The sequence below is a fragment of the Syzygium oleosum genome, unplaced genomic scaffold (assembly GCF_021117445.2).
Source record: "Syzygium oleosum isolate NSW1041296 unplaced genomic scaffold, Sole_v2.1 Sole_v2.14, whole genome shotgun sequence".
NCBI lineage: Eukaryota > Viridiplantae > Streptophyta > Magnoliopsida > Myrtales > Myrtaceae > Syzygium > Syzygium oleosum.
Genome location: NW_026607498.1, coordinates 4,458,356 through 4,474,543, shown reverse-complemented (window position 1 = coordinate 4,474,543; position 16,188 = coordinate 4,458,356). Strand labels below are relative to the sequence as shown.

Below are 16,188 nucleotides of genomic sequence, written 5' to 3'. Positions count from 1 at the left end.
ATCATCTACCACTTCCATTACCATCTTAAGCCTCGGTAACCATGATAATATTAGACAACTTGCTGGATTTCCTTTGTCACGAAAAAAATCAAAGCCCTGAATTCTTGAGAAATAGCTCATCGATAGAGTGATGAAAGTTAAGGGTTAGGCAATATCTCCAAATTTCAGAATGCTCAATGCGTCACTGGACGGAAGTACATAATATTATTTCATGAAGACTCACTTGATGGGTGATGATTCCTGCACTGAAACATAAGAAAATTGTGGCTTCTCGGTGTCGTGCTGTGACTTTAAGTGGCCGCTACACAGTGTTATTAAAATGACACATGCGCATTGATCAAATAAGACAGTTGAGTGCTGATTCTTACTATGAAATAACTGGTCGTGCCAACTGTCGTATTCTAAATCAGTCTTTCCAGAGTTCAAAACCAGGAGTATCTCTGCATCAGCCCTGCAGTTTTCCTCAAATTTGGCAATATTAGGATGAGATTGCTGACTGATCCTTTGAACTTATGCCACATTTCCTGCAGACAGTATTCAACGAGGAAAATTAAGAGAACGTATGGATAAACTTTAAAAATTAATCGAAGATCACATAGTAGCTTAGCTCTTCTCGGATTATAATCCTGTGCTGTCTAATCTAAAGAAAAATAAAACAAGAAAGAGTTTCAGCGACTGATTTAGCTGCACTAGGCAATGTATATACAACCAGTACAGTCTTCACCAACAAAGATAACCTCGAATCGACCAATTCTAGTTCAAGCCAATGAGTCCAGGAGAAGGTGGCCATTATAATTTGCCCCATGGAGAGTCGTAATAGAACATCTTGATAGTGCTTTCTCTTTTTTCTTTGCATGAAGATTAATTTTAGCACATAGAGTGACCAACCAGACTATTCTTCAGCAAATATCAAACAGGCATAGTTCTTCTTGCACGACTGACTCACCTAAGCCGCCTTGCAAGTGACTTTGGCAATTTTGGAAACTCCAACGACTTGACTGCAATCAGTCTGCTAGACTGTCACAGCGGTCCCCAACCTTGGCAGCGAAGATTTCGGTTGCAGTCTTCGGCTCTTTGTATTTGAAACGTCTCTCGCTCCTAGTAGAAATTTCGGTTACCACCATTGGCAATCCAATTCTACAATTATAGGGAAATGATATTGTGTATGGTGATTGGTGAATACATCAAGGAATGAATCTTGTGATCAACATGGTTTCAGGCAGAGGTGGACGTTTTGGTGTAGCAACATGGTCCCGATGGCAGCTTTCATGATTCGGTTCAGAGAAAGATACTAAAGCGTTGTTGTTGCGGGGATACCTGAATTAAGAAAAACAGACCTGATATTTAGATCACACATGAGCGAGAGATTGTTGAGATGCACATGTAAATCGTGTTAGAAAAAGTCTAACATTTGAGAATTGATGTGGCATGGAGTAATTAATATATTATAATAAGATCACCAATCTCAAAATTTCTCATCATATTCTCATTTCTATCTATTTACTTACGTCCAGATTTTCTCGGCCTAGGAAAAAATTCCACTTAGCAACACACGCAATCAATTTACATGGGTATTCATCAAAAGTTGATGATCCTTCTCTTTTGTAGCCTCTTTTGCTATCTTAAATCATTTATAGCAATTCCCCTAGTGATGTGAAATTATGGTGTAGCAAAATGCCATACCCACAACCAAGTGAGTAGAAAGACTCACAACCCTAAGCAAACTCCTCTCAAGCAATTATCCAAATTCCAAGGCCTCGATGCAAGTCACCCACGAAAGAGCCGAGCTCATTCGGACCAAAACGTACTCACTGGGTTCCAGGTGCTGCAATGAGCTCAAGAAGGCCGTCTGGGCCGACTGCCTTTAGCTTTATGAGCACACGGTCCTTCACTTGAACTGGACTATCCATCGCCAGCGAACTCAAGACGACGCGTAGACATGGCTTAGCACCGCCCTGATGAACCTTCAAACCTATCAGGTTGAGTTCGTTGAGCTCAGGCTTGCGGACAAGGTGTTGCCTTGGATGTCAAATAATGGTTCCAAGTTGATAAGCAGCACTATTCACAAGACTATGTTCCCTATGCGACGCCAAACTACACTAATGTTTCTGCTTGGGTGAAACCTGGCGATCAAAAGCTCATGCAATCTTCGTCCACGGTTTCTATGGCCAATATCGTGGCGGTCCAAGATAGTTCGGGAAACACAAGACGATTAGCGAAGCTGAGACCATAGCATCGAAGTGGTCTGGCACGGCAAGGTACATAATCAATGTTAAGGCCGGTATGTAAGAAGTGAATATTGAAGTTGGAGCAAATTTGAAAACATTTTGTTCGTGGGTCATAGTATTGGAAAGACCATAAATACCGGAAGTAAAAGTGTTTTTTTATGATTGAGATCCGGCTGAGAGTCGACCCGATGAGCAATTCAAAGACCATACCATCCTTTTCAGGGTTAATACCACGAAAAACCCCAAACTGGTACACCTGTGACAATTTTACCCCGGACTAATTTTTTTTCACCAAAAACCCTAAACTGGTACACCTGTGACAAATTTATCCCGAACTATTTTTTTTATCACCAAAAACCCCACACTGGTACAGATGTGACAATTTTACTCAGAACTAATTTTTTGACCACCAAAAACCCCAAATTGGTACACTTGTGATAATTTTATCCCGAACTAATTTTTTTGACAACTTAAAATCCCAAACTGGTACATTTGTGACAAATTTACTCTCCGTTAGTATCCGTTAAATTGGATTAATATCACAAAAAATCACAAATTGGTAAACTTGTGACAAACAGAGGGGTAAAACCCAAAACTGGCACAATTGTCAACTATCACGTGTCATCAAACTTAGCAATTTGATAGTAAAATTTAACGGAAACTAACGAAGGGTAAATTTGTCACAGATGTACCAGTTTGGGGTTTTGGGTGGTCAAAAAATTAATTTGGGGTAAAATTATCACAAGTGTACCAATTTGAAATTTTTGATAGTTAAAAAATTAATTCAGGGTAAAATTGTCACAGGTGTACCAGTTTGGGGTTTTTTTGTGATCAAAGAAATAGTTTAGGGTAAATTTGTCATAAGTGTACCGGTTTAAAATTTTTCGTGGTATTAACCCTTCTTTTTAATGACTAGATTTTAAAAGTAATCAAGAAAGTTTGACAGATGACGGTTTTTTATATTGGAGGGGTACTCAAGATGGACGGATAAAGCAGCTTAATTTCCTAGAATTATTCGATGGCTGATTGAAACTTAATTCAACCTACTTAATTGATCTTAGGGATATTGACACAAATAGTTCATAAACTTTGGTTCAATATGCAATTTGGACCATAAAATTTTAATTTGTTCAATATAGCCTATGAATTTTTGGTACATGTTCAATGTAGTTCCTAAACCATATAAAAATGTTCAATGCAGTCCCTACACTTGAAATAATGGAAGGATTACTTTGAACGTTTTTATATAGTTCGGGGGCTAAATTGAATATGTACCAAATTTTATGGATGACATTGAACAAATTAAAAGTTCAAAGACCACATTGCACATTAAGTTAAAGTTTAGAGATCACATTAAATGAATTAAAAGTTCATGGACTAAATTACATATTAAATCAAAATTCATGAATTGTTTGTGTCATTTTTCCTTAATGTTAAGGAGTTCCATTTGTTGACAAATTCTCGACAAAGGATTCCTAAAGCATTTTTGTTTTGGTCGGAAGGATTCCTAAAACATTAAACAAAAAGAATATCTATCTGATAGCGACTTGGCTAAAGCTCGATAACCTCGTGATCAACCCCATCCCTAGAAAATTTGGGGCGGCTCTAATGATTAGACAGAAAAGCAATAATTTTTCGTTGCTATTAGCGTCACTAGGCCCAGCAGCATTCTTTTGCCACCCTGCACAGGATGATATCCTAGGATGGTTTTCAGGACATACAAAATTCGATCCAGGGAAACCAGCTTGGATGTGAATGTCTTTGTTCATGACAAATGCATCATGTAATCTAGACAAAAAAAATCACAAAAAAACTGTAAACTATACTTATTGTAACACATTTATCCTCAAAAAATTTTGTGACGTGAAAAATTCCTAACTATGCCCATTAGAACACATTTACCCTAAATTTTTCTTTTGCAACATAAAAAACTCCAAACCTGTACATATGTGACACACTTACCTTCCGTTAAGGTTTGTTAGATGATTTTTCAACCAAAATGTCATTTTTTTTTCACTTAAGCTATGTGGGTGCCATCATGTCAACATTGTTTGCTTTCTGGCATCTATGTAGACAGATTTTTAACGGTTCTCATTGACAGAATTTTGACGGAGGGTAAATATGTCTCGCAGGTACAAGTTTGGGATTTTTTATGTCACAGAATAAAATTTAAGATAAATGTGTCACACTGAGCATAATTTGGAGTTTTAGTAGCTTTTGCCCTGTAATCTAATATATAATAGCCTTTAATGTGCTTTTGGAAGAAAGCAATGATACTAATTTTACGAAGAGTTCGTTTCATTTAATTACTACATGAAGTAGGTCAAGATCATGAATGCACAAATTAGTAAAAATGGTTGTATTTCTAGTTGAGGTGGTAAATTAAGCATTGAAAGGTCCGTGCTAGTTTGCGAGATACTTTTTGCTTTGGATTACATGCACAAGTAGACAAATGCTTACTAATAATCTCTTTCATCTTGAGTTTCGGCTATATTGACCAAGACATCACCTTTTCATAACACTACTGGCGCGGCGAATCACCAAGCAATTGATTTGCATTCTGACTCCGATCTCTCAATCTTCTATGAATGGAGAAAATATTCGGTACTTCAGTGATACCAGGTCAGCAAAATATTAGTCCACTTAACCTGCGACACGTGGTGATTTCGGGCCCACATGTCAGATTTCTCTCCCCCTTTGTCTCTCTCCTCTCTCCCCTGCTTCTTCACGACTCCCGCTAAAATTTTGCTCTTTTTCATTTCTTCACTGGTTTCGGCTCCTTCTCAGGGAATTGAAATGGGAAATTGAAACCAAAGTTGGGGAAGAAAGGGAAGGCATTCTTCTGGTCTTTGGGAGTTTCACTACTTTCCAAAATCCCATTTTTATCAGCCACGTGTGTCCCAGAGATAAAGAGGAGAAATTTGTTGGATTTGGGTGCGTTGCAGAGGCTGAGAAAACAAACAGAGTTCTGGGTTTTGAAGAGGGTTTTTGTTGGGTGTTCTTGAAGGAACTCCTACTGCACAAAAGAGCTCCCAACGACGGCGGTTGCGACGGCGACGACTTCGCGGACTCCGCCTCGTCCGCCGCTCCCCTGGGTTCAAGAACCTGCCCAAGCCCCCCCCCCCCCCTCTTCATCACCCGCAACCCTGAGCCCTCCCACAGCTCCTGCATCCTCGAGGTCCCTTGCGGATCCGATGTCGTCCCCTCCCTCCGCAGCTTCTGGATCTGGCTAGCCCTTGCTCAGGCAGCGAGGGTCGGTCCCTCGCCGAAGGCCGCGAGGGCGACCCTCGCCCCCGCAAAAATTTTAACGGAGTCGTGAAGAAGCAGGGGAGAGAGGAGAGAGACAAAGGGGGAGAGAAATCTGACATGTGGGCCCAAAATAGCCACGTGTCTCACGTTAAGTAGACTAATATTTTGCTGACCTGGTATTACTGAGGTACCTAATATTTTCACCTATGAATGTGGCTTAAGGGTTATCAAGACACCCTTTTTGTCAATTCTGATAGACAATTCCATGCTGAGTGCAACATTTATGGCACTGTTGACTTCATCTTTGGAAATGCTATTGTCATTATCTAGAACTGCAACATCTATACCGTAGACCCCCCTACAAAGTCAATATCCTCACTACATAGGGTCGGACTAACCCTAACGACTCCATCCACAACTACATAGTCATAGTAGCTTTAGACTTGGTATCGGTTCAAAACTTCACGAGGATGTAGCTCAAGAGGCCTTGACAAGAATATTCAAGAATTGTTTGCAAGAACACTTACCTTGATAGCCTAATTGACATGGCAGGCTAGTTGGATCGGGATGGTGACTTTGCCCTTAAGACTATATTATGGAGAGTATGTGAACATGGGCCTCGGGTCATCAATTGCAAATAGGGTCGCATGGGCAGGTTATCATGTCATCACAAGCGCGACGAAGGCTTCAAGATTCACCGTCGGGAATTTCATTGTTGGCAGCTCTTGGTTGCCTGCCATTGGCGTATCCTACACCTCTTGGGTTGTACCTTGCATCTCTGGGGTTACAAAATCTTTATCAAATTTATTGAGTGTTATAGTGGGCATTCTCTAGTCCAATTCTTCTTCTTTTTTTGGGAAATCTAGTCCAGGTTTTTTTGTCATCTTATTCTAACTCTCTCTCATCGTGCTTTATTGTAGGGATGATCGGTTCCAAGGTGAGCCGATTTTCATCCTGGAACTGGGAACCGGAATAAAAGGGCCGATTTTGGTCTGGTCCACCAGTTCTTGGACCTACCCTATTCCCAGGTGGGTCTAAGAACCGACTTTGATAAATTTTTTTTTACATAAATGATGTGAAAATAACATCTCAAATAAAGTTACTTATGATGTTTTCATTATTCTATTTGCTTTGCTGGCATAGAAATGTGTATTGTGTGTGAAATTACAATTACATCACAACGCGCATGTTAATATGCTTCAAAAAATATATATTAGAATAGATTTGTGTAGATAAGTATGCGAGGACTTTATAAATTGTCATGTCTCTCCATAGATTAAAAAATCTAGTATTAATCGCTTTACTTGATAAATACTAATTTATATATATGCCAAAACATTACATTCTTATTTGTATGTGTGTACATCGGTCCGGTCCGGATGATTTGGGTGGGTGGGTCCACACTTGGAACCGAGAATCGGACCAATATTCACCGATTCTAATTTTTAGAAATAAAGAGTCGGACCTGTTTCTGTTGGATCTACCCAGAACCGGCCGATTTGGTCTAGTCCATATGATTATCGGTTCGATCTGGCTCTTTTGCTCACCCTGCTTTATTTATTATGTCTGTAAGTTTGGTTCAAGGGACTAATTTCCCCTAACGTGCACGTCCCCAGCCCCTCCTCCTGCCAACTGGACTAGGGGTGAGCGGTTCCAGGTTTTGGGTAGGTTCCGCCTGGAACCTGGAACCTACCCTCGGGTACAGGTTCCTCAAAATGAGGAACCTGAAACCTACCCGTCGGAACGTGGAACCTGGAACCTACCCTGTCACAGGTTCTAGGTTCCAATAGGTTCTTTTTTTTAATTTCGTTTTGAATTAAACAAAACAAAAATAAACGCAATAGTAGATCATCTGAATGATACATACACAATGCCCTGATGTGATATTCAGGGGATATAATGCCAAGTTTACAAATGCTTGGATAGAACTAAACTATAATTGCCCAATACCAATTGAAGGGGAAAGATAGGGTAACTACCTTACTGTCGGAAAATCCTCCAACACCAGCATCAGCATTCCCAAGCCCGTTATCTCTGGCAACTCTTAAAGAATCAGTTGGTGAGTCACGGACAGTATTAGAGCTTGAACTCTGTTTCGATCTTCCTGCATCCTGGGCCTTCTCAACAGAAAAATTTTAAGTAAGAAATCATGAAGATGGCTGAACCACTTAACTACAGTAATAGCATAAGCTACCTGGCAAAAAGCTGTGACTAGTTCCTGTCTCAAAATACAAAATCGAGATCCAAGTCCAGTATAGTTTGCAACACGAGGAGTTACTCTCATCAAGTCAAGAAGATAGTGCCTAAATCAAAACAAAAGAGTAAAATGGAAAGAGGACCTTATGAGACATACTATAAATAAAGTGCAGATGAAATGAGAAGAAATTTTCAATTGTCTTGTCTCAGTTCTCCCAACTATAGTATTTTATGCCATGTAAAAACATGTTTGACAAATGGGAATTTTAATAACCACACTTTAGCAAGATGCTGCAGCCAAACATAAATTTGAAGTTCCAATATTGGCATAAAAATGACAAGATGCATGCCCTACATAAGTTTAGATCCAATCTTTACATCACCATAGCCAAGCACTATGTAACTTTACAGTTGTAGTGGAATCATCCCCAAACACAAAAAAATGCGCACCTCAACTGTTCAACTCTTTCTCAGTTAGTGAAATCTTTTCTTTTTTCTATCATCATAGAATTAATTAATCTACCCATTAGAATTTATCTCTCCAGCAGATAGTGCACACTATACTGTTAAGCTATTTGGCATACCCTGAGAATAATGTGAAAGGGGCCTTAAGAACTAGTGCAAGCCAAAAGGAAAAAAATAAGCAACAATTATTGAGGAGGAAAGTAGCAAGATAATGAAAATATCCAAAATGGCATGAACAATGAAAGCACATTGTTCGAACAAATTATGAGTAGAAGGTGATGTTAGACTTAAAATGATCACATATCAACCAGCAAACAAAAAAGAGGTAAGATAAGCTGTCCCAAGAGGATAACCTGTCATTGCTACCCACAATACCCTTGCATTCCACTGGTGCAGCTAATTTGAAAATGTTTCCAGAATCATCACATACAGCATGTTCCTTCAAATGAAGACGTTTTGCTGACTCCAACACCTAAAGACAAGAATACCAGGTCATATAAAGGAGAATTAAAGAAAGCTAGATTAAGGAATGTCTTTGGTTCCCAATGAAAGACTAGATTCGGGTACTTCTCTAGAATCCCTGTGTTTTTAAGCCTCATCACTGTATCTATAGCTATTTTGACTCAGTACATGACTAAACAATACTAATAGGAGAATGACATCCATGCTTCAGATAACAGGAAAAATCATTGAGATAGTTGACTAAACCAATTGAAGTAAGAAAACATGCAAAAGGATTTCATACAAGCAAGAGACATAAAGTTTACACCAAGGAAGCATTTTTCATCTACAAATAGGCATGTGACATGGAATGTGCTTTTCCTTTTCATAGTTGAAAGCAACGTATTTGATTAAGGAAAACAAGCCACCAAGAGTACCTCAGCAGTATGATCTTTCAATACATGCCGACAGTTATAGCTCCCATCTTGGAACCTTGCCACACCCGCACGGTCTGCGGATCAAACATGTAATCATCTAGAGAAAGTACGACAAAAATTACAGTAGTAACTACTTAAACAAAATATTGCAATCATTATGGTTCGAATGAAGAGCACAACGTTTATGGAGCAAACGACATGCAAAATGGAAGAAATTCACCACAACTATTTATTTTCTTCTCTTTTCCCCTTCCTTTTCATAAGGGGGACTAGAGTAAAGAAATGCGGAGTTCTATATGCGAAGATTCACATGTTCGGCGGTGAGTACATCGGATGAATAGTAAACGCCACTAAAAGTCATTGTTGCACTAGGGACCAAAGAAAAAGATACTTCAAGAAAAGAGTTAGAATAAATCCAGCTGCCGAGACATTTTTAACATCTTGTGACACCCTTCATGAGGGAAAACATACATTACGCCTGTAGGTTGACAAATCCGATAGCGGGATGCGGTCCGTTCAATAGGTGCCCCTATCCCTCCCCAAAAACACTCTTGCAAAAACCCCAAATCAAAGAATCAAGAAATTTAAAAAACATAGAACATTTTCTTTCGATTTTCGTTTTCATTTCAACTAGCTGCCTATTTTAACATCACAACAAATTGACCTTTTCAAGCGATCGGCACCGGCTCATTTATGGACTTCATATCATCAACCTTGCCGGAGAGGATACCGCCCGGTCCTGGCGAGAAACAATCGATGTTTCACGCTTTTGATCCACCCTTGCAAGCACACGAGAGGAGTTTTTCCTTTTTAGGGTATGAATGAAATAGTTAGGCCTGAGACTTTGGCCAAGTCAGCAACCGCTCAATAGCTTTTCCCAACTTTGATCGGGTTTAGTATTGCAGCATCAAGAACACAAACGCGAAGAGCAATGACCCACAGACGGAAAGTCAAAGGATGACTTGACTTCCATTTCTCAAACGCTTCGTCCAACTCCTTGTCTGCCCCACTCGCCGCGGACGCCAGCCCGGACCGCGGTTGATGAAGAAAGCGGAGGAAGAGCCGAGGTGGACGCCGAGCAGAGCAAGGAGAGGCGAGAGGGTCTCGTTGAGTCGCGGGCGTGGGGAGTGGGAGAGAGAGCGCAATGGAGGAGCTACCAGGCGAGAGGAAATTTGGAAAGAAACTAAGAAAGTTAGGGTTTTTACTTTTTAGTAGGAGAGAGAGTGCCGGTTAGAACTTTTTGGATAATTTTCCAAAAATAAACGTGGAAACTTACAGATGAGGACAAACTGATCTGCAATGCCACTCAGTGAAGTTCATTTATTCCCATGATGAATAAACAAAGAGTTTCTGGTTGAATTTATAATGGCCAAACTGACTTCGAGATCCCACCTTCTTTTGATCGGTCGTGCAAACATGGGGAGTGTTCCTGGAGTCCGAAAGCGGCCTGTGAAGCCCACGAGCCGGACCGCAGTTCGGTTCCGTTCTACTACTGGAACCGTGCTCACCACTAAAGCCGGATCTGCGTGCCCGGAGGCAATAAATTCTAGTTTTTTCAACAGAGTCTAGTCTAGTTCAATAGGTGCTTTTTCCCTCTTTTGTTGTAAGGAAGTAATTTTATTGCTTAATCAAAAAACATCTCAGATTGTTTAAAAACTCCCAAATCAAAGAATCAAGAAATTTAAAAAACCATAGAAATCATTTTCTTTCGATTTTCGGCATCTGTTTTCATTTCAACTAGCTGCCTATCTTAACATCACGAACAAATCGACCTTTTCAAGCGATCGGCATTCCCGGCTCATTTATGGATCTTCATATCATCAAACTTTCTGAACATGATCAAGCGTTCCGCGCCTTACCACCCGGTAAGCCTGAAGCGACCGACAACAATCGATGTTTCACGCTTTTGTTCCTCAACTCCTTCCAAGCACTTGAAGCTGACAACCTAGTTTTCGATTTTTAGCGGGTACTGAATGTCACAATAGTTACGCTTGAGACTTTGGCCAAGTACAGCAAACCGTTTCTAATAGATTTTTCCCAACTTTAGATCGGATTTAGTATTGCAGCATCAAGAACACAAACGTGAAGAGCAACGACCCACAGCGGAACAGTCAAGGAGTATGACTTCGACTTCCATTTCTCAAACGCTTCGTCCAACTCCTTATCTTCCTCCTCTTCTTTTGCTACATCTTTCCTTCCACGCCCTTGTTCCTCGTCGCCAGCGCCATCTGCGCTCACATTTCCACGATCATGATGTCTGCGCCTGTTGGCCTTCTCGCAAAGCTCCCTTAAAGCAGCAACGCTCGTTGGACTGGAATCTCTCTCTCTCTCTCTCTCTCTACTTTTTCCCCGACGCAGTCTCTTTCCTTCTATTTTTTTCCGGGGAAAAGTGAAAATTTTTCCACGAAAGCAAGGAGGGGTTTTGCTTTTGCTGACGTTGTACTCAATGATAAAGCTTTCGTGCCAATTGCCGGGTTGAGATAAGAACGGACAATTAGAAATTTCTGGATCTGGGTGAGGGCCGGCTTGTCCTTTCAAGAAAAGAAAGGAAAGGAAAAAGGAAAGAATAAAAACAAATAAATAATTCAAAAAGGAGTTCAAGTCAGCGCCGGCCATATCATATAGGGCGGTCGGTATCTACGTCAGCGATATCCGGCCAAAATTGTCCGGACGCCTTCATTGGCAAAACGTGAGAAGATGTAGGATCCAATTGACACAATTAAAATGTTGAGGACTGACTCGGCAAAAATGCAATATGTGTAGAACTTTTTGGATAATTTTCCAAAAATAAACGTGGAAACTTACAGATGAGGACAAACTGATCTGCAATGCCACTCAGTGAAGTTCATTTATTCCCATGATGAATAAACAAAGAGTTTCTGGTTGAATTTATAATGGCCAAACTGACTTCGAGATCCCACCTTCTTTTGATCGGTCGTGCAAACACGGGGAGTGTTCCTGGAGTCCGAAAGCGGCCTGTGAAGCCCACGAGTCTTTGGAGTCAAAAGTCGGTTACCAACATATTTTGTCTTATGGAAAAGTCTTTAGAGTCAAAATTCGTTTGTCCAAATGCAAAGAGAATCAACCGGAAAGATGCACGAAAAGCACCCCATCTCTTTACTGGCTCGGACACATGCATCCACGTGGATCATTGGACTTTTCATCAAAAGGACTAACAACAGAAGCATAGGAACGCGTGCACGTGACATGTTCACACGCCGTTTCTGCTTATGGTCGTCTGGTAAAAAAATAATGTAACCCTAAACAATGTTGAAGTAAGTCCTCGAAATGTTTCGTCTAAACTTTGGCACGTTAAACTTCGGAAGTAATCTCTAGAGAGATGAAAGAAAAATTTCTCTCCAATTAGGGAGACTGGACGTGACGGTATCGATGTGTTAAACTAAGAAACGCAATCCTGACAGCCTGCTAAGTGTATATACCTAGACAGGCAGGGCCTACCCAGCCGGAAGTCTAGGTTGTCCCTGCTTTGGTAAGGTACTCTAGGTAATCACTATCAAGAATCCAAGGCAGGTCTCTGCTTTAGTTAGTAACAAAGGAGAGATGCGTGGAGGGCAGACTTTGAAGACCAGTAGCTAAGAGATTTAGGCACGAGCTATGAGGCCACTCAATCACACTCTCTGGAATGATATTCCAATGGGGGAAGTTCATTGCACACAACTGGACACTTTAGGTACATAGATTGACAAAGTAACATTTTAACCGGTTGTGACAACGACACGTTTCACAACTCTTTTTTCCAACCAATTGGTCATAATATAATATGATATCGAAACGCGGTTCCTGGAGGGTGGTGTAACTGCAAGCCTCTTGTCACTACTATGCCTTCACTTCTCCATAAAGGGACCAATCCAAGGCAGAATGAACCACCCCAATTGAACACCGCCAATCTCAAATTCTCTTCATTTAATTCCACTTGGCAATACGCACAATCCATCGACATGGATTTTCACCAAAAGTTCATGATCCTTCTCTTTTTGCCTCTTTTGCTATCTCAAACCATCTCTAGCTATTCCTCTAGAGATGTGAAATCATGGTGTAGCAAAATGCCTTACCCACAACCCTGTGAGTACTTCTTGACCCACAACCCTAAGGAAACCCCTCTCAAGCGAAAGTCCCATTTTCTCAAGGCCTCCATGCAAGTCGCCCACGAGAGAGGGCAGCTCGCCCGAACCCACATGTACTCGCTAGGCTCCAGGTGCCGCAATGAACGCGAGAAGGCTGCGTGGGCTGATTGCCTTCAGCTTTATGAGTACACGGTCCACCACTTGAACCGGACCATTGATCACTCGTGCACTCAGGACGACGTGCAGACTTGGCTTAGCACAGCCCTGACCAACCTCGAGACCTGTCGGGCTGGGTTCATTGAGCTCGGCATCTCAGACAACGTGTTGCCCTTGATGTCGAATAATGTTTCCAAGTTGATAAGCAACACTTTGGCCGCAAACTATGTGCCCTACGCTACCCCAAACTACACCAATGAGTTCCCTACTTGGGTGAGGCCTGGCGACCGGAAGCTCTTGCAATCTCTGCCCACGCTATCTACGGCCAATATCGTGGTGGCCCAAGACGATTCGGGGAACTACAAGACGATTAGCAAAGCTGTAACTGCGGCTTCAATGCGGTCGGATACAACAAGGTATATAATTTATATCAAAGCCGGTACGTATGAAGAGAATGTTGAAGTTGGATCAAAATTGGAGAACATTGCGTTTGTTGGCGATGGTATTGGAAAGACCATAATTACCGGATGCAGAAGTTTTGATGGAGGATTTACGACCTTCAATTCAGCAACTATTGGTGAGTTTATTATGTAATTTATTTATTACATAGTGCATTTTATACAGGATAAATACTGAAAAGGATAAAAAAAGGAGGATTATCAATAGTTAAGTAAAGTCTATTCGTGGGGCCACCAAGCTTATCTTAGTAACTCGATATGCCTTATAAGATCATAGATTTGAATACTCGCTTGACTTGGAGAAAACTGTTTAAAAAGTCATAAACCTTTTGCATTCTTGTCAATTCAGTACATCCGACTAATTTTGGCTTACCGGCGCTGACGTGGACGCCGGGCGTCCTGCCAACACTAATGTGGTGGGCAAGCTCGCCCTTGCCAGTAGCCACTGTGGGCGAGCTTCGCCAGAGGCTGGCGAGGTCAACCTCGTCGATTGTCGCCTCTAGGGAAGAAGGGCAGAAACAAAAAGAAAGAAAGAAAATAAATAAATAAAAATTTTGAATAAAATATTAAAATATTAAAATATTAAAAAATTTTGGCGCCCCCTTTAGCGCCAGCCAGCTAAAAGTGGCCGGATGGACTAAATTGACAAGAATTGAAAAGGTTTATGATTATATTGGCAAAAAAATAATATGTTTTGGACTTTTTGGACAATTTTCTGCTTGACTTGTGATGATGTTGGAATGTCGAAAATTGCTAAGATTTCTGCTATGTTCAACGTGCGATTTGATTCACAGAAATATTTTGAACGACCTAATGAAGCCAACAAGAATGTTTCAATTAGTTAAGCATGCTTCTATTTTCATGAAAATGAATATTCTTAAAAGTACAAACTGGAGAATTAAGGGAATTGCTCCATTTTTCAATGTTGTGGCCCACGTAAGAAGTCCCTACGAGCGAACCAACCTTCTTTATTTTCCCAGATCAAAACAAAAGAAATATTAAAGGACTTCTTGTTTGGTACACTAACCATGTGAAAGAAATTAAACATATACAATATTATTAATTTTTAACAAGTACATAAAATCCCACAATATCAGATTTTTAAAACTGTTCAAAGGCTACTTATTAATAAGTAGAAGAATGTATCAACAGTATCTTTATATAATTTCAATAGAAACAGTAAAAGCTTTATGCTCCACATATACATCTTGATTCATGTAGTGATTTAGTGATAATTTTTCAAAAGCAAACGCGCTCGTAAACACGAGATTTTGATGTATAAATAAAAATAAATTGAATCGGGGTTTTGACTGTTGTTAGTAATAAAGCCTATAGGAGAAGAATGATAAGCTCCGGGTCAAAGAATGATAAGCAATTATTTGGTTCTATGAGGTAGTAAATGAAGCATTTAGAGATCCGTGTTTAGTTTGTTGAGAGATACTTTCCGGTTTAGATTACATGTAATGGTAGATAGATGTACCCGTACTAATAATTCCTCATCTTGAGTTTCAGCTGTTGATGGTGACGGATTCATTGCTCAAGATATCACTTTCCGTAACACCGCCGGCGCAGAAAATCACCAAGCAGTTGCTCTACGTTCCAGTTCTGACCTCTCAGTCTTCTATCGATGTGGATTTGAGGGTTATCAAGACACCCTGTTTGTTCATTCTAAGCGACAGTTCTATAAAGAGTGCGATATTTATGGCACCACTGACTTCATCTTTGGAAATGCTGCCGTCGTTTTTCAGAATTGTAACATCTATGCCAGAAACCCTCCTAATAAGGTCAATACCATCACTGCACAGGGTCGGAGTGACCCAAATCAGAACACTGGCATCTCCATCCACAACTGCAAAGTCACTGCTGATTCAGACTTGATATTGGTTCAAAGTTCCGTGAAGACGTACCTCGGGAGGCCATGGCAAAAATATTCAAGAACTGTTTTCATGATGACTTACCTTGATAACCTAATTGACTTGGCCGGGTGGTTGGAGTGGGACGGTGACTTTGCCTTGAACACTCTGTACTATGGGGAGTATATGAACACGGGCCCCGGGTCATCGATTGCAAATAGAGTCACATGGGCAGGTTACCATGTCATCACAAGCACAACGGAGGCTTCAAAGTTCGCCGTCGGGAACTTGATCCCCGGCGGCACTTGGTTGCTCGCCACTGGCATGCCTTACACCTCTGCGGGTTACGACGTGCCTTACACCTTCGAGGGTTATGACGTGCTTTACAACTCGGGGGGTTACAAACTATTCATCGATTTTATTGGGGGTTACAATGGTTATACTCTAGTCCAATTCTCTTTTTTTTTATATTTATTTTTCTGTTTTTTTGAAATCTAGTCTAGTTCAATAGGTGTTATTTTTCCGCTTTTTCGCTATAAGGGAGTAATTTTTTCGCTTAATCAAATAACATTTCAATGGTTTAAACACTCCCAAATCAAAGAATAAATAAATTGCCAATA

General features: G+C 40.6%; 2 protein-coding genes and 1 pseudogene across 2 annotated transcripts; 2 read left to right on the top strand and 1 right to left on the bottom strand.

The window, feature by feature from the left end:
• The first annotated feature begins 1,760 nt into the window (after positions 1-1,760).
• Positions 1,761-6,311, top strand: LOC115689177 (pectinesterase 2-like; annotated as a pseudogene).
• A 1,030-nt stretch (positions 6,312-7,341) lies between these two features.
• LOC115689154 (clustered mitochondria protein-like) lies at positions 7,342-11,244 on the bottom strand. The gene is made up of 6 exons (XM_056317959.1): positions 11,204-11,244; positions 10,876-10,961; positions 9,017-9,090; positions 8,492-8,610; positions 7,672-7,780; positions 7,342-7,594 (listed from the first exon to the last, which is right to left on the bottom strand). Exons 1-6 carry the CDS (start codon positions 11,242-11,244, stop codon positions 7,406-7,408), a joined length of 618 nt encoding a protein of 205 aa, XP_056173934.1. The 3' UTR covers positions 7,342-7,405.
• Positions 11,245-12,826: 1,582 nt separating this feature from the next.
• LOC115689176 (pectinesterase 2-like) lies at positions 12,827-16,066 on the top strand. Its single transcript, XM_030615170.2, has 2 exons — positions 12,827-13,834; positions 15,228-16,066. The coding sequence occupies exons 1-2, from the start codon at positions 12,856-12,858 to the stop codon at positions 16,064-16,066; spliced, it is 1,818 nt and encodes a 605-aa protein (XP_030471030.2). The 5' UTR covers positions 12,827-12,855.
• The last annotated feature ends 122 nt before the right edge of the window (positions 16,067-16,188 follow it).

Excerpts from the sequence above, each read along its gene's own strand:
- LOC115689154 (XM_056317959.1), bottom strand. The coding sequence starts at position 11,244 with ATGGCGCTGGCGACGAGGAACAAGGGCGTGGAAGGAAAGAT. Across the intron at positions 7,781-8,491 it reads ATTGTGGGTAGCAATGACAG|GCACTATCTTCTTGACTTGA; the intron begins GTTATCCTCTTG and ends GTTTTGATTTAG. Across the intron at positions 7,595-7,671 it reads TAGTCACAGCTTTTTGCCAG|GCCCAGGATGCAGGAAGATC; the intron begins GTAGCTTATGCT and ends TCTGTTGAGAAG.
- LOC115689176 (XM_030615170.2), top strand. The coding sequence starts at position 12,856 with ATGCCTTCACTTCTCCATAAAGGGACCAATCCAAGGCAGAATGAACCA. Across the intron at positions 13,835-15,227 it reads CTTCAATTCAGCAACTATTG|CTGTTGATGGTGACGGATTC; the intron begins GTGAGTTTATTA and ends CTTGAGTTTCAG.